General features: G+C 39.8%; 1 protein-coding gene across 1 annotated transcript in view; it reads left to right on the top strand.

The window, feature by feature from the left end:
• Positions 1–22,628, top strand: part of macrod1 (mono-ADP ribosylhydrolase 1) — a 102,001-nt gene that overhangs the window by 46,866 nt on the left and 32,507 nt on the right. The window contains exons 5-6 of the mRNA XM_072437665.1: positions 4,607–4,636; positions 12,903–13,019. Coding sequence (XP_072293766.1) covers positions 4,607–4,636; positions 12,903–13,019 — 147 coding nt within the window. The remainder of the gene's footprint in view (positions 1–4,606; positions 4,637–12,902; positions 13,020–22,628) is intronic.

Genomic DNA, 22,628 nt, shown 5'->3' on the forward strand with positions numbered 1-22,628 from the left:
GAAAAAAGGGTTGCGAATAACACCCAAAGACCTGGAGGACTCATCGGTTTCAGTTATGGGCAGTGTTCATGGCTCAACCATAAGAAAGTCACTAGGCAAAGTCTAAGGTAAAAACTACAATAACACCAAATCTCTTTTTACATTTGCCAAGATCTGGATGTTACTTTGTGGAATTTGTCTGGCTGATTAAAGCTGCTGTAAAACGAACCAAACCAAACCAAACCTCTAATATGGTTGAAATAAGGGTGTGCTAAAATGACACCATAGTGATGCAAAACAATACAAGTCACCTATTATCACAAGCATTTGATGTCCATTATTGCATTAATTACTCAGTATGGGAGGATATTTTTATATCCTCCTCTACTATATTTTTGGATTTTTTAAAATAAGTTTAGATGATTCCTTTATTATATAAAATTACAATTTATGCTTAATTGTATTTGTGAAAAGAAGAATTTATTTTGACTTTAGTTTGATTCACTTTGCAATTTTATATTACACATTTCCTGCTGTATTGGCTTTCTGCTCACATAAAGCTAATTGTCATTGGTTACTAATTATCATTATTTTTTATTTATTAAGTCAAACTACAGGACCTGGCATTGAACTCTCAAAGTGAAACCCAAGGAAATATGCAGCCCTTTTCATTCATTTTGAGAATTAATTCAGTGCACACACGGTAGCGTTGATTAGCTTTATCAGAAAATATGCAGGTAATTTGGGAGAGGGAAAGCTTGCCAAGAACCTCCATATGTTGCACACGTACATTAGAAGTCCAGAAGTGAAGGGCCGTCAGAGCGTATGCTGCACCATGCCACTTCTTTCATCTTTCTCCTATTCGGCCCCTTTTGCATGTCTTTGTAGTGCGGTCTCGTCGACTTTCACAAATGAACACAGCAATGCTGTCTTTTTAGACTGCTCCCGCTTTATGGCATCATTTTGTTGCACTACAATAGATGAAAGAATGAAAAATAAATGTATTTCCACTTTGCAATGCTGCCTGCAAAGTCAACAGTTTTATAGCCAGTTGTGGAAAATAACAAAAATCATCAGAAATACTCTAAAGTGTACAAATATAGAAAAAAAGCCGTGGGTTACGCAGTGTGAACAAGACACCATCCAAAAGCCATTTCATTAACATTTGGCCCAATGTGTTCTGTATTCCTGATAGCTGTCCAAACACAGAGATTGTGTCACCTCAGTGTGACGTTTCCGACAGCTACAATGCTTTGTGGTTAAACACATAAAATGTTATCTAAAAATATCACTTAAAGATAGAAAAAAGGACTTGGCTTCTGTCCACACATTGAACTCTGAACATACGGTTTTACCGGAAGAGATTCATCATGCTACAAAGACCTCTGATTGCAGACCAGAAGGCAGCAATAAAACATGTTTCAAATAATGGCACATTGAGATTCAAAGCAGAAAGCAATTTAATCTTAGGTTTTAGATTTGTTTTAAGTGCTTCATATTCATTAGATGGATTGGGATCTTTGGTATGTAATTCTACTAAAACACTTTTACTTAAGGAATGAATACATCAGAGATATGTAAACAAAAAGTTTGGGGAGAATGGGATTTACAATACAATTTTACGTTCATGCACTCAACATAATTTAACAACATAACATTAGTCTTGCTTTATTTGGGTGTGTAGACTATATTAGTTACCAATGTCTTTGGGAAATATAGACATATATCTACTGAGAAAAATGTCCCATCTCTAATCAATCCACTAACCCTCTGCCACAAAGCTGTTTCATATCTGCTGGGGGTGCAATTGTCCTTCCTAAAAATGAAACTTATCACACAAAGACTTCACTGCCACAGCGACTAGTAATGAGACGCAATAAATGAAACCATTACTCTTCTGCCTGTGGCTAATTAGCGCAGAATGGATATGGGGAACCTAATCATGAGATTTTATTTGTCTGAACTTTTTTACACCAGGAAGAGCTGTTAGATCTATCAACTCTTGAACAAGCGCAGCACCTGAAAAAGTGTCACAGTTTATAATTGTACAACCTGACATTTTGTCTTTTCACTTTGGAAGACAGAGCACATTAATGTTTCCAAATTAGAGCGTGAACAAATCCTCTTTGGGCCACGTTAGCGAGGCAGCTGTTCACACAAATAGATAGGTCTTGAAATAAAGACGGATGGAAGGAGATTGAGAAGCTCCTTAGAATCAAAGCTAATAAATTGAATGTCGTGTTGAACTTGATTTTGAATGACGCAAGAAAAACCTGATGTGCCGTGTTAAATATTGGAATAAATATACATAACAGTGGGCGACAAAACTCTTCAAACATAGTCTAATTTATGAAGATTAGTCATTTTTGTATGGACTCCTTCGCTCAACTAGAAATGGGGAGACAGAATCGGTATAAACTGAATACAAGCTACTATAGCACACATTTTTAGCTGTCTTTTTTGCTCTTGAAAGAGATTTGAATTTTGACTTTTCAGTTCGTAGGGCTGATGTTTAATCCGCTCTGTTACTGACATCCTTTCATATTGTAACTTTAAATCCAATAATGGCAACAACAACAAAAAACACTTCTATCTAAACTTCTAATACTATCTGTATCCAAATGCTATGAAAACAATGCTGAAAAAAGAAAGGTTTTCAAACAAAGACTAGAAACTTGAAACAAAGACTAGATCAAGTAATTTCAAATAATCTGAGGTGTTAAAATTGCTCACTTACATCATCACATCAGCAAATGTTTTACACGGTTGTGAATCATGTTTCGTCACCATTTAAATAAAACAACTGAAACAATGCCTAACGACACAGGGATTCATCTGTGTTCTATCACCATCTCTCACACAAATCTGCCACCAAAATAATCTACCCAAATGGGTAGATTATCGTTATCGGGGCCTTAACATTCAGCAGATTTAGCCTGGCTGGCACTGCTGACTTCACATTTAAACTTGGACATTGCATATGGCAGAAGCAGCCAGTCTTGTCAAAAATGTAGACACATTTAAAATAACTTCCATTTAAACATGGAGATAGATCATTTGAAATGCGCTGGCTGTACTGTTTACTCTCTACTCTTTCAAAAATATGTTATGTTGCTATTGTTAGGCTTGAAAAAACAAAACGCTGATTGTAGCAGGATAAATTGGGGTATTTAAGCTTGTACCGGGCTGGTTTTCGTCCTGAACCTCAGCATGAGTTTATTCGTCGCCGTAGCAGGCAGCAGGGGTTCTAGTTCACCTACTTCACTGATTATAGCTTGCGTTCCATGCAGCGTCTTATTGTTTCTAATAAGAGTCTGGTTACACCTGTGATGCCAGCTGAATAAAATTATATGTGCCATTGGCAAAAGTACACCCCAAGGACCCTCAGAAAGGCTGACACAAAAGTATTCTACTGAAAGACATACTGTAAAATATTTTAGCGGCTGAAAGTATGTATTTGCAAGAAAACCGGTCACGACACCAATATACACGTATGAAAAGTGCTTTAAATGCTGCTATTTGTGAATACAAAGCCCAGAGCAAAGTCATTTTCAGCTTGTTTTAAGGATGACTATATATCTGTGTGTATACCACACACACACACACACACACACACACACACACACACACACTACACACACACACACACACACACACACACACGAACACACACTACACACACACACACTACACACACACACACACACACACACACACACACACTACACACACACACACACACACACACTACACACACACACACACACACACACACACACGAACACACACTACACACACACACACACACACAAAAATACAAGTCAAAGTTTGGACATACCTTATAATTTAAATTGTGTTTTAATGTTTACAATTCTACATTGTAGCTACATTGCTAAGCACATCAAATATATATAACGAGATGTGTGGAATTTGTTAATTCAATTGATATAAGTAGCCACCCTTTGCTTTGACAGCTCTACAAACCCTTGGCCTTTTCTCAATGACTTTCCGTCATGGAATCAGACATACACCGATGCTATTCCGTAACACATCGAGAACACAATTCAACCTAGAATATGAAACGACACAGAAATATCAGACATTTGTATGGCAAGCTTGGGAGAAAACGCCGGGACTGATCACGCAGGCTGTGGTACGCAGCCTGTGTGATCCTCCTGCGTCTCACCCCGTTTTTTCCCATGCTGGTTGGTTTTATTAGATATTCTGGAATAGGCGGGTCACATTTCTCATTGGTCAGCCTCACATCAAGGTACTTGGTATTTTTCCGTAGAGATAAAGCCTGCAAGGGGGGGTGCAACTCCCCCCCTGGGGCAACATTCTTTGGCCCATCTTTATGATACCTTCACAAACAAATGCAGTTTGTCACACACCCGTTTTTCTCTTAGACTAATGATGCAGATAAAATATCACTATTATGCAGATAAAATACATCACAGAAATATACTCATATATTCACATTTTATCACACTTTCAAGATTAATTCACCTGAAATTGTTTTTTATTTATTCTTTTGGACTTTATTCCCAACTGTATTGTTTTGATTTATTAGTCCGTTTTGTTAATCCCGCCATTCCAAACTAACATATTTTCCCTTAATTTCTTTCAGCCAACAACTCTCTACTTGGAGGAGGAGGAGGTAAGCAACCAGTCTTCCGTACTTGTTTGGGGGGCAGTTCATAAGTAACCAAAAGTATCATTTTCGTAAGATTAAAGATTGCAAAATGCCACAGAAGGGAAATGACTGGACTCTCTCTGTAGGCTGTATGCTCCTTGCATCTCGGCCGTGCTATGTTTTGTCTTTAGAAGCAGGTCTTTGTTGTGGCAGGTGTTCAAGGTGCATTTGAATGCCACACTGAGGCTGCTTGTGTGTTTGCGAGCAGGTGCAAAGTCGATTGTTTATAATTTATAGCTTTGAAGTCTAGCGCACATAAACAGTCATTTTTTAGTGTATTGTTGACTCAGTGCTTTACTGTGTGTGCGCGATGTCGGACGTTCACGGCTAATCGATACTTGTAATAAATCTGTACCACTAATGCACCAGTCGAATTCACTAAAATGCATGCTCTCAACCTGGCATCGCTTGAGTGAGTGTTTGCAAATTTGGGCACATTTGCCTGTGGATGTTTTTTTTTTCATTTAGCTGAACAGCTTTTGCTTTCAGACCACTTTGCACAGCCATTTTACCCCTATATAAAGTCTGTGTATGCAACACGTATAAAGTCACTTGTTTAGATACAAGATTTCACAATTACAGAGCATTGGCTGCACCAAGCTCCACGGCCTCATGGACCGCTGACGTCTATCCAACCAAGACTTGCTTAAACTTTCTCAGATAAAAGACAGTCTGTCTGTGAGTAGTGGAGGCGCTGGAAGCATAATAAGCACCCTAATATTTCTTCAGTTGCCATAGTCATTTTGCTACTGCATCCATAATTCACACAATTTCTCCTCCATCTGGGTCTCTCTTTAGTGTTTTCTCTGTGGTAATATTGCTGGTGTCTTTGTTATTGTATTTATTTTCGTTGCGTTTCCAGCGCTGTCCTTGGGGGTTTGCTCAGTCAGATCCAGCTTACAGTAGGTGTTAATTAGAGATCGGGGCAAGGATAGAAACAGAGGAGTGAATGGAACAAACAGTTGGGAGAATGATGAGGAGCTGTAGAGGAAAGAAGAAATCAAAGTTTTTTATTACCATAAACTATCTATGATAAAAATACAAAATTAAATTGAGATAGTCCACTCTATGATTTCTATACATGTTATGATATAATACACATTAGAAAATAAATAAATGTTTAAATTTAGATATGCAGTAGTTTGTATAAAGAAGATGAAACGTGTGTGTGTGTGTGTGTGTGTGTGTATGTGTATGTGTATGTGCGTGTGTGTGTGTGTGTATGTGTGTGTATGTACGTTTGTGTGTGTGTGTGTGTGTGTGCGCGCGCAAATAAAAGTACTGTTTTATTAAAATGTCTATAACTGTCTATAAAATGAAGACAAGGGAGTTAACAGCGTATTACTCCATTCAGTGAAACTACATTGAAAGAGTTACTAATTCCACTGTTGCGGGATGTTTGATCTAATGCAATACAACAAAAGGCCTTTACTGAGCCCTCCTCGTGGATCTCAAGGGTACCTGGGTAAATGTCATTGTGTGGAGGAGCACACCTGCACACATTGTTTTCACACTTGAATGTGGATGAGAGCACCGCATGAACAGCCAACTCAAGGACAGGAAATTAACCTTTGTTTAGGTCCACTCTCCGCAGATGCTCTCTCATTCAGCTGCTTATCTGCCATTTCACTGACTTTAATTGATTTCCCAAATAGAAAGAAAAACAGGCAATGATTAGAGGTTGAGTCAGCCAGGCAGATACAGTGAGTCTCATTCATATTTTGCATTCATTTACATTTTGAGAGCTGGGGCTTTGAAGTTTATGTTCTGGGTCACCATATGTCAACGTGCACCTTTGGGACCAGCGCAGCACTGATGGGTTCCTGTGTGTATGGCCTGCACTGAAATGTCATCAGACCTGAGTAAAAATATAAGGAGTCTATTGGGGAAGAGGAGGTGAATCCATTTACCACAGTATGAGTCACTATAAATAATCCTTAAGGCCAAAAACTGTTATGGCAGTTTTTAAACACATAACAGCTTATTATCAAGAATCCATATGTCATTTAACTGAAGCAAAGGCAGGTGCACTAACTCGATGAGGCAGGTGTTTAGAGACATTTGAATTATAGTTTTATTCCTTTTGGTAAATAATAGTTTTAATATTTGAATAACAGCATTTCCTTTTACTATTAATGAATCCGTAGTTACTTAAACTGAGTTACTTTAATTAACTGAGTAACTATTAAGTGCATGTTCTGTCTATGATTTGAAAATACTTGTTACTACTAATTGTTTTACATGATCATAATTCAATGTGTATCATAGTTCTTCTTACAAGAGGGTAATGACTTTGATGAGCTTGTTTTTATACAATTCAAAGAAGGAAGCGTTGAACTTTTATAGTTATTTCAGTAAATGGAATACAATAGAAATGTGTTCTTTTTTTAATTCCACACACTGAATTCTTAAACGTTACATGGGCCAAAAGCAGCCTGCAGTAAAAAAGGTTTTGTGATGGATGATTTTTCACAATTGTTGAATAGGAATGTGTGACTCAGTTGGCACAGAGCTGCTTTTGTGCTTCTAGTTGTAGTATTCTTTTATTCATGTCACTGATATGTTTCGGATGATGTGGCAAACTCAGTTTTACTTAACTAGCGCACATTTCCACATTGATCTACAGGATCTGTCCTGCACAAAAAAGCACGTCCAAATGAAAATGAATGCAAGACTTGAGCAGTCACAAATCCAGTGCAGTCTTTATAGTGCAGATGTTCCAATGCACATCTCCTCTTTTTGAATGATTTAGTCTCGGGATTATATTAGCTTTGAATTTGAATTTGCTTCGGCTAAATCTGTGAACACATTGTTGCATTAGATTTCAGTCTCAGATGCCGTTCTTACCGTTTAAGATTATTCCTAGGATTTGAAAGAAACAGTGTTCCATCGTGGGATTAACTCACCCAATGCATAAAAGGAGATTTGGCCCCAATTAACCTTTTCAGTCCTTACTGTTACATGCATTAGTCTTCTGAGCTCTACTGCCAAACTGAGGTTATTGCCGTTTAGCAATCAGATTTAAGTTAATACTTTTTAAAATACACAGTCACTAAAAGCTTTTATAAATATTGATTAATTAGGACACTTTCTTGCATTGGCCAAGTTTGCATGCAGACACATTCAAATGCCAGTGCCATTTTATCTGTTAACAATTTTGAGCTGAATAATATCAATTTTAAGTAATGGGTGACATTTCCGCATGTGTGCTTTATAATCTTCCTCTGAAGAAAAAAAAGAAAGAAATGTTTAATGCTTACATATAGTTCAGATAGGGTTGGTATGGCAGGGGGCTTGTGTTCAAAGCCCCTCACTTGTTATGATGTGAAGCACCTTTGTAATCTCTGCCCAGTGATCTGGCTGATACAAACCGACAGGGAAAGACAGGCAGCTGGTGTCTGTTGTAGGTCTGTGGGGACCGAGAGCACAGGATGTGAGGGAGCCACAAACACTGAATATGTGAGTTTTAGAAGTAATACAAAAAATACAAAAATGCATCCAATTTGACTTTTTAATCATGTAAAGGAAGGACATTGAAGGTGTATTTTTTGCATGCATTTTAAACCTGAAGGAATTTGTGCCTTTGGGATGTATAATCTCTCCTCCACAATGGGTTGGAGTTTGATGGGGATCTTGGTGCTCTCTGTGGATGTGCAGAAAAATGACGTGAGTGGCTGGTCTTGTCTGCTCCTGTTTCTGAACAAATGAACAAAGGGGCATGTATTGTGGATGAAGGCTGTGGGGAGAGTGCGAGATTGGTTTTGGGGAGCACTGATGAGACAAGCAGCGGAGAGCACTTAGAGCACGCTCCATATTCAGACAGTGATGCCAGCGCCTCAGCTGCATGCATAAATTCAACTGTTCTCAGTGTGTTAGCGATGTACAAGTTCACTGTAGCAGCTTTTAACAGGTCACGCTGAAGTTTGTGGGCAAGAAAGTGCATGTATCCTGCGCGTGGAGCTGCGTGCATCATCCAGCGCCAGACCCATCCTAAATGTTGCCTAGGCAACAAGCTGACTGGAGTAAATGAGTGTCCTAGCTTTTCTGAGGGATTGTGGGAAAGCAATATGCCAGCGTTCCGCCCCATTAGTTTGACGGACAGCCTGTTTGGCCTATAAGAGGTCAGCTGGCAAGGGCGGCCATATTAGTATTCTACAGACGGGACCTTGGGATTAGTTTTACTCTAATGTCAATCTACCTGTGTGTGGGCACGGGTGTCTTGTAGGAGGTAATAGCTGTCCTGCCGAGTAACATTGCAGGCAGGTGTGCATCAGTGTGTGCGTCAGTGTGTGCATCAATGTGTCCATCAGTGTGTGCATGTCTTTATTTATTTGTGTGCCCCGTGGGGGTTGCGGGCTCTTCGCCAGGTAAGCATATCACCAATTATCACTTCCCAGTCGCAATCTAGTCCTCCCCCGTACTCCCCCCTCACCCCCCATCAGCACACAAACACCTCTCCTGGCTGCCGGCTGCGCACTGGTCCACACACGCCAAAGCCTTCATATCTGCCCCCTTCCCGCGCCCATTCATCCATCGCAGTCTTTTATTCAGGCTATCGCACAGAACTGGTTAACATTCATCTCTAGCCCTTTTGTTTTTAGCCGTACACACTCTCTTTTTCACGCTTCTTCCCCTTCCAAGCCCATTCTCTTTGTCCTGCCGAGCTTTTCACTGTTCTCCCCATTTGTCTGCCAGCATCCCCATCCCCCCATTTGTATTTTTTTTTTTTCACCTTTTACAAATTTTAATCAATAAAAACATTGATTACTGTGTTTTTAATAATAAAAAGCCTTCTTGTAAACATGTAAATTTACTGTGGTACTCAGTGGTAATTTTCAAACCGTGGAAAGGGAACAAAGCCGGAAATTTGGGGAGGTGCGTTCGCTCATAGTTATAGTTAGTATAAAGAAAGTATCCTACTATTGACTAATAATGTGTGTATAATAATCGTGGGATCCAGTGAAAAAGGTCTCTGGGAGGTAAGGGAACATATTATATATTCTTGTTCCTCTTTAAATCAAGCACTGGTGGTACTTCCAGTGAAATAGTTTTAACACTGAGATATATAACCTATTCTCTGTGATCTGTTAATGCCAGTGGCATGAAGTGTAGCCAATTAGGGCTTATTGTGAAGAAGTTGAGACCATTTAATTTACCGTTCAACAGTGGCACCGCATTAAGCGCTCTGTGGTGTCCTCCTTTTAATTATATTAATTACATACCAACATGATCAACACTATAGTAGTATAATAATAGATAACAATCTCAAAAATGGCACTGATGCAAATGGCATACAATTAAGTATTAATTTTACAGCATCATGCAGTGTTAAAGCTAGGATAGACAACTATTTTTCTGTAAATTAGTATTGTGTTTCCTCAAGTAGTATCTTGTAAAAGTGGCACTATGTGACTAAATGAGACCACTGTGCACTGTCTGCATCTAATAACAAATAGTTTATGTCTTGTCAACCCGTAAGTAAGAGCTGAACCCAGCGCTCTAATTGGCTGCGCTTGGGTGCTCCACCCCGGTTTCATTTCACGGTCTGAAATGAGCTGTGCTCGAAAATTACCTACCTGAACAGTGTCCAGGCTGCTCGCCATCTAAGGCGCTAACTTGACATAAATACAATACTTTATTACATCAACAAAGTAATTTTTTTTTCAATATTTCCAATTTCCTCCTACCTCAAAGGCCTAAGCTTTCATGAAATTGGGGATAGCTTTAAACAGGAGTCCTCTCAGAATGCTAATATGAACAAAATGGTAACATGGATTCCTTTGTAGCCCCTAAACCAACCTATTGGGCATGAGTCTTGCACAGGGGTTCTGATCCAGGTTTGCTTCAAACACTTCTTTGATTTGTTCCCTGCACCTCTCATGTCAGCAACATGTGGTGATCCTGCTGGGCTATTACTGCTGCTCCCACCGAGGCACGAGTCTGATGGGACACTACTTGGGATGTCTGTGAAATAACAATACCACAATAAATTACACAATTAAATTACAATTAAATTACCACAATTAACCCGATTCATCACTTTCTTACCACTTTCTATTTTATTCTGCAGTCAGGGTCGCAAGTCAGTTGCATGGTCAATTTGGGGATCCTGGTTTGAAAGGTTAGGGAACCCCTGCTATATTCCAATTACCCAAACTATTAAACTTACATTTGTTCAGCGGTTCATCAAATTCAATTTATCAATAATCTCATTACTTTTAGCTGGCTAGTTTCAACTTGTCCCTTTTATTAATTTATTGATGTCATTAGTCTGCAAAAATATCTGTACTTTTAGTCATCTTTGGTTACTACAAAATATATGACTATTTAGATGACGTAATTAACAATGTGCCTTTGGTTTTTACGGCTGACATCTTTCCTACATAATGTTATCTATTTACCTAGAATTGAAACTAGTAAAAAAGTGTCTTTATATAAACTTCTTCTATAACCTGATGTGTAGTTTATTTGTGAATTTCTGCTGGCTTATGTAAATCACAGGGCCTCTTTCAACGGAAAAACACAGTTATTCCTCATGCATTAGCACAATAAAGGTTAGCTAGCCAGGCATAACTCTAAACTGGACTGTTTTTTTTTTTCCATAGGGACATTTATAAAGGGAATATATTTCTGCTTGTATTTTTAGCATTGCATTTATGGAGCTATATTTATGTATGAGTGATGTAGCCTATCGCTCATAAGGTCAAAAGGCAGTACTGTGTTAGCTCAAGGCTATGCAGTCTCCATGGTCACAATGCATTGCTTCACGCATACAATGCACTGCTTCGCTCACACAATAACTGTACTGTACTTATTACTGTATCTCAAACAATACACACATAAAACAAAAAACACTATTGTTGACTTTGAGTTCAATTTCTTTTCCTGTTTTTTCCCCTTTGCTCCTTATCTCCTCCTCAGACGTTTTTACATCTGCTCTGCTCCTTTATTCCCTCGCTCTCAACTTCTCCTTTTTCATCTGGCAGCCTTATCGCGCTTGTTCCTATTTCAGAGTTGGTCCGCTTCAGAGCTGGTGTGTGTGCCACCTCAAGGCCCACACACAAACACTGCAATGCATCCCAGTGTGTGCAACTTTCCTTTCATTTGTCCCTTGCACACACAACTCCATCTGCGTGCCCCAGGATCACAACCATGATGTTCAGAAGTCGTCTTTCACGGTCTTTGCTCATTGTGAGGTCCAGTTGTAAAAGCCACATGCAAGAACTTGAACCAAAAGACGTGAGATAACATTTTGAACCCCTGTCTGGGAACACTCTGCACTGATCAGCATCTGCTCCCAGGGACTCTCATTGACCAATCACAGCCTTTCTGAGGCAACAGACACAAGAGCAGCTCAAATGCAGAAATGTAATTCCTCCGTGATCAAACCTCTGATTGCATTTGCTTGTAAGTCAAAAGAGAAGGTATTGATAATGTTACACCATAGTATAATTAAATGTATTATAGATAAATAATAAGAGTCATAGTTAACAAAAGGTATACAAATCTAACCTTTTAAAACATTTTTATGAAGGTTACTTTTTTTTGTAAGTAAATTAATACATTGATGGGCAGGAAAAATGTAGACTTTGCTGCAGATTCAGACCATTGGCTGGTTAAGGATAAATAATAGATCTTACAAGAGTCAAACTATGTCCACGATAGAATATTTATTTGTCCTTACATGGAGTTTATTTTAAGTAAATTAATTGTGCCCCTGGAGGTTTAGTGCACTGGATAAATATTGTAACTATTTATTTTTTACCAACTGCTTACTTGATTTGAACAGCCACAATAATTGGCAGAGTTGTAAAAATTACTTTTCCTGCATTGCTGCCCTTTTGAAAATAAACACAGTCACAGTCTTTAGAAATGTTGTGGATCAAAGTTAAAAAAACACATCCCTGGGTATTATGTAGATTTATGAAAATGTAATTAATAAAGTGTAATTGACCAACTCAAAGTCAGCTGAGTCCGTAATAATGTTGTAAATTGAGTAATTAACTAGAGGGCTTCGCTTAAAATCTATTAAACTGACTGGCAGATGCTTTGGGGGTTTAGGGTGACGATTTTGTGCATCTGAAAAGACAAGGGAATGCAACTTTTACTTTCTGACTCAGATATGGCCCAAGCCTGTTTGCCGTGGCAACCTCAGTCCTACCAAGGATTTCAAACATGTTGCTGTGTAAAGTAGGCCAATTCTTTGAGTCTTTTCTTGTCTTCTCTCTAGTGGATGGAGCCATCCATCGAGCTGCAGGTCCCTTGCTGAAGAAGGAGTGTGCCTCTCTAAGCGGCTGCAAGACTGGACAGGCCAAGATTACCTGCGCATATGGCCTCCCTGCCAAGTGTGAGTAAGATGTCCGTGAAGCTGCTTCCCCAGAGAAGTGAGCGCCTTGCTGCTCTCAGGCGTGACTGTGAGGAAAGGACTGACAGAAAAATAGCACTCACAAGTTTATTCAAATCTGTGAAGGAAAGATGGATTTCTCACTCTTACTGCACATACTGTAAGAAGAACCAGACTAACAATATTCACTTATGTATCTATGACTATTTTATGTATCCTTTTTTTCTTCATGCAAATCTTTATAAACATTTACCTTAATCAACCCTAACTGCATAACCTAAACCAGACCAGAAAAATATTTCTCTATCAAATATGTACAATTTTAATAGTGACAACTAGCAAGTTACTGACATGGGCCGCAATCCCTAGATGTTAGAAATGTAAATTCTCCCCACAAAATGTACTTACTTACAGTGAGGAAAATTAGTATTTGAACACCCTGTGATTTGCAAGCTCACACTTGGAAAATATGGAGGGGTCCAAAATGTTCATCGTAGGTGCATTTGAGCGACAGAATCTTAAAAATAACTAAATCCTGAAATCACATTGTATGATTTCAAAATCATTTATTTGTATGATATTGCTGCGAATACATTTTTGAACAAGTGAAAAAATCCATGTTAATATTTGGTAAAGAAGCCTTTTTTTTTTTTTTTTTTACAATTATTAACGTTTCATGTAGTACTTGATCAGGTGTGCACACACACTGGAGCAGGGATTTTTGCCCACTCCTCCACACAGATCGTCTCTAGATCTGTCAGGTTTTGGGGCTGTCGCTGAGCAACACAGAGTTTCAGCTCCCACCAAAGATTTTCTTTTGAAGTTAAGTCTGAGACTGGCTTGGCCACTCCAGAACCTTGATTTGCTTCTTGGGGAGCCACTCCTTGGTTCTCCTGGCTGTGCGCTTTGGGTCATTGTCATGTTGGAAGACCCAGCCACGACCCATCTTCAATGCTCTGCCTCAGGGAAGGAAGTTGTTGAGAAAAATCTCACAATACATGGTCCCATTTGTTCTCTCTTTAATACAACCCTGTCGTCCTGTCCCCTGTGCAGAAAAACACCCTCAAAGCATGAAGTTTCCACCCTCATGCTTCACTGTAGAGATGGTGTTCTTGCCGAGTGGAATTTATACCTGATTTCTCACCTTTCTAATCATCATTCAGTGGGTTCACATGCAAATGACAAAAACAAATCATTGCTTTAATCCGATACAATCAGACATCTTCGTGTGCATGTAAACATCTTACTCCGGTAGAAATCGGCGTTCAAAATCTCCGTTTGAGACGTCCAGATTATGCGATTGCGTAATCGCGCTGCAACTAGACAAGGCTTGTGCGCATGCTCCACGACCCACGCTGATGTATGACCCCGGGACAAAACCATACAAGGAAGAACACAACCGCATTCACTAACAAGAGCTGTTACCAGGGTTAGCGTGCACTTTATCTGCACAATAACTAACGCGGACATTACATACAAGATGAACAAAGCTGTACGACTGCTGCGCATGATAGTTGCTTATATGTGACGCAAAAGGTCAACCAGAATGGGGGGTTGTATTAGTCCGCTGAAACCACGCATATCGCCATCTAGTGTCAGGAGGACGACACGTTCTTGTCAGGAATTCGACTTTCTCGTCTGCATGTTTACTTGGACAAAGACAGAGCTTGTCCAAGACCTCAAAACCGAATGTTGTAAACGCACTGAATACCCCACGATTTGAGATCTTTCATGGAGCCACAGTCCGAGGGAGGTTGACAGTCAACTTTAGCCTCTTCCATTTTCTAACAATTGCTCAAACAGTTGATCTTTTTTCACCAATCTGCTTCTCAATTGCCCGTAGCCGGTTCCAGCCTTGTGGAGGTTCAAGTTTATTTTTGTTTTATTACTAAATTATTAATTTATGCACGCGTTATTTGATTTCATATACTTTGCTTTAATATTATTAATTGTTGTAAGTTGCACCTAACGCCGAAACAAGTTCCTATGTTTGTGAATTTTGTTCACTAACAATGGCAATAAATCTTTTTCTGATTCTGATTTCTGATTCTGTTTCTGTCCACAATTTTGTCTCTGGAGTCTTGTGACAGCTCTTTGGTCTTGCCCATGGTAGTAGTGGGAGTCTGACTGATTGTGGGGTGGACAGGTGTCTTATGGCATGAGCTCAAAAAGGTGCTATTAATTTAGATAAATAAGTGGAGTAGAGGTGGACTTTTAAAGGTAGACTAACAGGTCTTTGAGAGCCAGAATTCTTGCTGATTGGCAGGTATTCAAATACTTATTTGCGGCAATAACATACAATTAAATTATTTTAAAATCATACAATATGATTTATGGATATTTCATAAATCACAGGGTGTTCTAATACTTATTTTAATACTAACACTCTCACTGTATTTATAAAGCATATGCAGCTGTGTGTCTCACTCCCCATCAAAATTTTCATTAACTGGAACTTACCTGGGTATATCCTTAACAATGTCTCTTACTCACTTCCATTTATAGAAGAGTAAATGGAATTAAACAATTAAGTGGCATTCTATGCTCTATGAAGATGCTGAAGATTCAACATGACAGAAAAAACCCTTTTAGGTTTTCAGATGAAAAGAACTACGGCTTTCTTGACATTTGAGCCCACCATGTGACTGAGATGCACCTTAGTATGCACTAACAAGAGCAATGTAACAGCAGCAGCAACTTTTATGTTAAAAACTTCAACATCACATTGGTTTAAATTTAGAATCTGTAAGGCAACACTTCAGCACACTTCACATTTAAAAGCGCACACTCCCATCACAATTACTGTGCTCCTTGACTCTTTTAAATATGAACTTATTGATAAAAGAGAACGTAAATAAATGCAGCAGCTACTTTCGCATTATGTGGTTTTGCAGAAAACGTTTTATTCTCCTTCCCTCCCTGAATCACAGTTTTTGAGGCCTGAAAGTGAAAGTTGGCAGTTGTCACAGAACTCAGGTCTGGTTAGTTTATATTTTTCCTGTCACAATTACAAATGTAGATTGTAATGAATTCTTGCTTATAATATTGAGACACGTTGCTTGAGAAGGATATTTTGGAATTCAGTCAAAATATTTGAATATGCTTTTCGAGACATGTTTTGCTAAGTACAGGACATTTTGGCAAAATATACATTTGTAAGTAAATACATGCCAAGTCTCAGCTTTGCAAAGTTGCCATTACTAAAGCCTGTTGCAAGGAGTGTGAAGGGTGTCAGTTTGATTTCGTTTTACTGGCAAAGCATTTAAGCACTAAAATTGTATTATCCAACGTTGTCAAAAATGAGTGTCAAACAACTTTATTACACAGACGCCTGGATCTTTTGTCAGCTGGTTCAGTCTTGTTAAGCTAAAAGTCAGTACATAACAGTTCCTCAACCAGACTCCTCTTAATGTGACATTTTGTCACGTGCTAATCATCTCATTATCACACATTAAGACGCTTCAGAGTTGGAACTAGTGCCCATGGCATGTGCCCTATGTAAAGATCACTCAGGTATGTGTGTGTCTTTATCATCTTAGGAATTCAACAGTGAGGGAAAACAGTGAGGGAAAAGGAGATGATGGTAAGTGTAGGATGTTCTTGGCAAAATGGAGTGTGGAAGAGTGTGTAGAGACGATAAGTGTGTTATAAACATGCATAATGTGTGTGTGGATAAGACAGACGAGGAGCTCACCAGTTGATTTGCACTGACTGCTCATACCCTGCTTACTAGTCACATGACTGAAATTGTCTTTTTTTTACATTGTATTGGTCCATGTCTTTCAAGTTTTGCCCTAAAGCATCCCATCTGGATTTTGGGAGCCCTGGTGCAATACCAACAGACTAAACCACTGCTCAGAGTGTGCGGAGGAGAGAGACTTGCTCTGCTCTTACAAATATTAGGTTCAGAAAAGTATTCAACCCATGCATTCTACAGTGCTTAAACAGTCACACCAGGGTTTGATTACCTCTCAGCACGAAGCAGTGGAGCAACAACAACTGAGTACTATTTAACCAGGCATGCACAGGACCTCGAGACGTAGAGGTGTATTGTGATGAGAGAAGTCAAAATGAAGCAACAGGAGAGGGATTAGGCTAAGAGAAAGGTCCAATCTCAAATTCAACACTCTGCTCTGATTTGTATGGGCATGCCAGCAGATATGCCATTTGGCAGACCACTGTCTCTCAACTTGCCAAATAGTCCTGAGGACCTGCTGTCAGGCAGACTGTGATTCCAGAGTCACTTAACCAGCCACATCCCTCAACGGTATCCTAGCAACCCCCGGGTCCATGGTACACCAGAGTTTAGCACAGGGTAAGGAGGATGTTGACAAATGACACTCCTAACGGGCTCTGGCTAAATTTAGATAAAGTACAAGAACAAATACTGACCAGAGATGTTTTAATCAGTGTCATTAAATGTTCACTACAGTGAGCTTTCATTATTTGGCCACATACAAAAGCTTTGCTCACTTGTGTTGCATCAGCAGGGATTTTCCCGACATGTTGTTAGGCGACTATAGGCCCTGAGCTTACCTGTGTACCAATACACACCGTTACTATGGGTCTGTTTCCCTACTGTCCATTGGTCCCCAGCTAAACACACATACATCAAAACATAATAAGACAAAACTATAGCACTAGATAAATATCATGAAGCAAGACTTTAAAGTAATATAAAGAAAATAGAGACTTAAGAGATTTCAAATTATATAAATCCTTGTTTATTTATTGGTATTGTCAAATACAAGCAATCCTCTCTGCCATTGCCAGGACCTATATTTAAGACCCACTGATTTGCTTTTCAATAATATTTATCTTTCAAGTTGTGTTTGAATTCTGTTCACATCGGTATAATCCAATTTCAGCCTGTAAATCCCTGAGAGCTTCACCTTTTCACTGAGAGAGCTGTAGGTCAGATTTACATTTCTTATAACATATTTTACTGCACAGTGCTTTTATCTGACGTGGACCTTGTGTATAGTATATATTGTGTAGTATTACTGAGTGATACATCACTGGTGGAGGCCTGAACACAGTTGAAGTTGATAAAAGATGAAGACAAGATGTAGATGCTGGAGCGCAGATAGAAATGTGCTGCAGGAGATGAAGAGGTACAAAGCAGAGAGATCTCACTCTGTCAGATGCAGCTCTTCTTCCATCTCGCCATTCCTTTTCCCTCAGTGGCCAATTAGTGTTAATTAAAATCTTCAACGCTCACTCTTGGACTCCTCATATGCCTCAGCTGTCTCTTCCCTCCTAATTGTCACTCTGTCACAATCTCAGCGTTTCTCATTTTAAAGATGTTGTATTTCACTTGTATTATTCTCCAAACACCTTGTTCCCACCTTCTCTCATCTCCTTTTGTTCCTCTGTCAATTTGTCAAATTGCACAAATGTTATCTTTTCATTTTCACACTTCTGGTGCCCAGTTCTGTCACTACATGAAGTTCAAATGGTTATTGATACAGGGTCGATATGTTGTTTTGTCTGTATTTGTTACTGATACTAAATAATCTGCATCCAATGTACAAAGTCTGCCAGTAAGTAAAAGATCAAGAAGTTACTACTGTAAATATTGGAAATATTTACAGTAGTATTTAATAGTAGTATTTAATTTTAAATATCCAACAGGTAAGCAGGATGAACATGTTGTTTGCTCCTAATTCCAATGCATAAGGAAGTCCTCAAAACCACCTTTTCTACAAGCCCAACCGTTACATTTTTCACCCTTTAAATTCTTTGGACGGCATGATGGCTGAGTGGCTTGCTTTTTAGTACAAATTTAGTACTAATACTGTATAATATTGTTTGGAAAGAACCATTCTTTTGGTGATTTAAAGCAGAAAGCATACTACTGTAGAGTTGCTCACTGACATACAATAGTCTTTTTTAATATTTACTTGTAATTTATCTAGAGTAATTATTTATACTACTTTACCTTGTCTTTCCTTTTTCAATTTTGTTTTCGTGATTTTTGGGCCCATAGACTTTACTTGACAGAATAATGCTGCAAATTGTCGAGACATGGCATGCATGTGTGCTATGCGTTGCAACCCTTCTCTAATTTTTCCTTTTCCTAATTTCCTACACTACAATCATCTTGATTCTTCCATCAAACCTCCTGGGACTGTACGCAGCTTTGGTCTAAAAGAGAGTTTTTTATATAACTTTCTTATGACAAGCAAATCAACATGTTTTCTTCTTCCTGCTATAGCATCAGCAGTGCGATGCTCCGGAGGTGTTGAAAAGCTCTGCCGTATTTCACCACCACCACCACCACCACCACTCCTACAGCTGCTGATGCGGAACAAAATCATGATCACAACCTTGGTGTTAATACATTCAGTTAATTCATCTGCCTGGAGGAGAAAAAGGATCAGAAAAGGTCCTAGTGTTGCTTGGCAAAGGGAAAATCATCCCTTTTAGCATCCTGTTCGTATCCATCCATTTAGTCGCCCTCCTAAAAGTAGAAAGGGATCTGAGCATTTCAATTGTGGCACTGCAAAGGCCCTGGATTTTATGTGTCCGCATGGGTGAGCACAAACTGAGGACAAGCGCACAAAAGACCAACCCTTCCTTTTTCTGCCTATTCTATAAAAGCCGTTAGACAGATGGCACAGGGAGGATTTGGGGCGGAAAGGAAGAGAAGTTGACGGTTGTGGGCCCCCAGGTAAGAATAGTGAAGCCTCGAAAGGAAGAGAGACAGGGTGACAAGAGGCAGAGTATCACAAGTACACAAGCATGCGGGCGTCACCGGATGACACTCCAGACAAATTCTTTTAAGGTTCAGGCCAGTGTGACCCTTGTGAGCACATAGGGACGGAGCGGAAACCTTAAGCAAAAACATTTGAAACATATTGTGCCAAATACAGCAAACTCACTTGCACCTTTTATAAAACAGTATGATCCGTTAAAAGCCAGTTTATTCTTAATATATTTTGTAGCCTTTTTGCAATATTACAATATTTACAACAAGAAATCAATTGACAGAATTTTGAAAAATTCAATTGTGCCATCTATTAATATTTGAACTTCAGTTTGTTGGCTACTTTTACCAATATAATTAAGTTGGTTTTACTTAAATTAAGTGTTAATCTTCCAAGATTTCACTTTTTTCATTTCCTTTATTTTATTTTATTTTTTTCAAGATTTCTGGCCTGTAGGCTTTATTAGTTATTGCACTAGGAGCCTATCATTCGTGTGCTGTGCTTTAATGACCACCATTTCTATATTACTATATCACTTTTAACAATTCATCCATGTTGTACCTAATACAGAACATATTTGTATCATCTGCAAAAGTCTAAAATTTAGACGAACTGAAATGTTACACAGGAAATGTTCCTGGTGATGCATGTATGGTATTATCAGTTTATGCACCCCCCAAAAGACACCCCCGAGGGACACGGTCGAAAGCCTTCTCCAAATCCACAAAGCACATGTGGACTGGTTGGGCAAACTCCCATGAACCCTCGAGCACCCGATGGAGGGTATAGAGCTGGTCCAGTGTTCCACGACCAGGACGAAAACCACTCTGCTCCTCCTGAATCCGAGATTCGACTATCGATCATATTCTCCACTCCAGTACCCTGGAATAGACCTTACCAGGGAGGTTGAGAGTGTGATCCCTCTGTAGTTTGAACAAACCCTCCGGTCCCCCTTCTTCAACAGAGGGACCACCAGGTCCAAAGGCACTGTCCCCGAGTGCCACACGATGTTGCAGAGATGTGACAGTCCTACAACATCCACAGACTTTAGGTACTTCCGGAGTCCACCAGGCACCTGAGACCTTGTGACCACAGCAGCCGCATTGACAATGGAGGTCAAGAACATGGTCCTCTCAGACTCAATGTCCCCAGCCTCCCCCAGGATCTGGGAGAAGCTCATCCGGAGGTGTGAGTTGAACACCCTGCTGACAGAGGGCTCCGCAAAACGTTCCCAACAGACCCTCACAATGGGATTGGCCATGCCAAGTCTGTCTTCCTCCTCTGCCTCACTATCAGGTGGTGATCGGTTGACAGCTCTACCCTTCTCTTCACCCAAGTTTCCAAGACACGCGGCTGGAGGTCAGATAACACAATAACAAAGTCGATCATTAATCTCCGGTCCATCAGTGTACATGGCATCAGGACATAGTGCTTCAACATAGTGTTCGTTATGGACAATCGGTGGCTAGCACAGAAGTCCAATAACTGAACACCGCTCAGGTTCAGATCAGGGAAGGTGTTCTTCCGCTCACCCCTCTCCAGATGTCACTATCATTGCCCAGGGACTCAAGAAGGCCGGGTACTCTGCACTACTGTTTGGCCTGTAGGCTGACACAACAGTGAGAGACCGGTCCCCAACGCGTCCCCCCAAGGTGATCTGCAACGCGTGTCGGCTGAGTTGTGGGACTGTAAGCACGCCTCTCCTCACAGGCAACACCAGAGAAATGGAGCGTCCAGCCCCTCTCAAGGAGATGGGTTCTTGAGCTTGATCTGTGCATGAAGGTGAGACGAACCCTATCTAGTTGGTACCGCTCAACCTCCTGCACAAGCTCAGACTCTTTCCCTCCAGCAAGGTGACGTTCCATGTCCCTAGTGTCAGTTTCTGTGTCAGGAGATCTGGTCGTCGGGACCCTGCTGTTGACAAGCAAAAGCAAAACTGACAAAAACAACAACCAAAAAACCTCATAGACATTTTTTTTGTCTTGCAGCCCTAGCAGACCCACCAACAATGCTTTTTACCTGCAAGTTAAAATAAATAAGTATATTTTATTTGCTTTCGTATGTATTGCATTGGTAATGCAGAGTAGAGCTTGTGGTTCAATTTTGGAATTATAAAACAGATGAGATGAGGTTATAGGATAAAGGCCAAACCATGAGGTATTTTATTATTATGAGTAATCTGGACAAATATACGCTTATACTTTTTATACTAATTATATGTATACAAGCTGTATGAACATCATTTCTACACACATGTCCTTCCATAACCCACGCTTTGATGCACTCTCTCTTTCACATATAAATCCTTCATGTATCTTCAACATGCTCCGCCAGCTTTTTCCCCTCGCCACATTCATTTCCCCTCTGGTTTGTGCACGTGTCTACGGGCTGTAAGCTATGGCAATGGGGCGGTGGGTGGAGGCTGTTGATGTATGGTGAACTAAAGCAACCCTGCCGATCGATAATGTAAACACGAGCGAGGAGAGGCGGTAAATAAGGCCGACTCCTGACAGAAGTGTCTAGCTCAGGTGAGAGAGAGAGAGAGAGAGAGAGAGAGAGAGAGAGAGAGAGAGAGAGAGAGAGAGAGAGAGAGAGAGAGAGAGAGAGAGAGAGAGAGAGAGAGAGAGAGAGAGAGAGAGAGAGAGAGAGAGAGAGAGAGAGAGAGAGAGAGAGAGAGAGAGAGAGAGAGAGAGAGAGAGAGAGAGAGAGAGAGAGAGAGAGAGAGAGAGAGAGACGAGAGAGAGAGAGAGAGAAGTGTGGATGAGGTAATGGCTTCAATAGAACAAACAATAATGACAAAAGGACAAAGCGAGTTTAAAAATTGAAAGATATGAGCAGTAAGAGTCAGATTAAGAGGGAGGGTGATAGTAACTAATCTCAATTTTATATTTAGACTTTAAAG

Source organism: Eucyclogobius newberryi, unplaced genomic scaffold (assembly GCF_026437365.1).
Source record: "Eucyclogobius newberryi isolate DKJ021-1_F unplaced genomic scaffold, fEucNew1.0.hap1 SCAF_11, whole genome shotgun sequence".
NCBI lineage: Eukaryota > Metazoa > Chordata > Actinopteri > Gobiiformes > Gobiidae > Eucyclogobius > Eucyclogobius newberryi.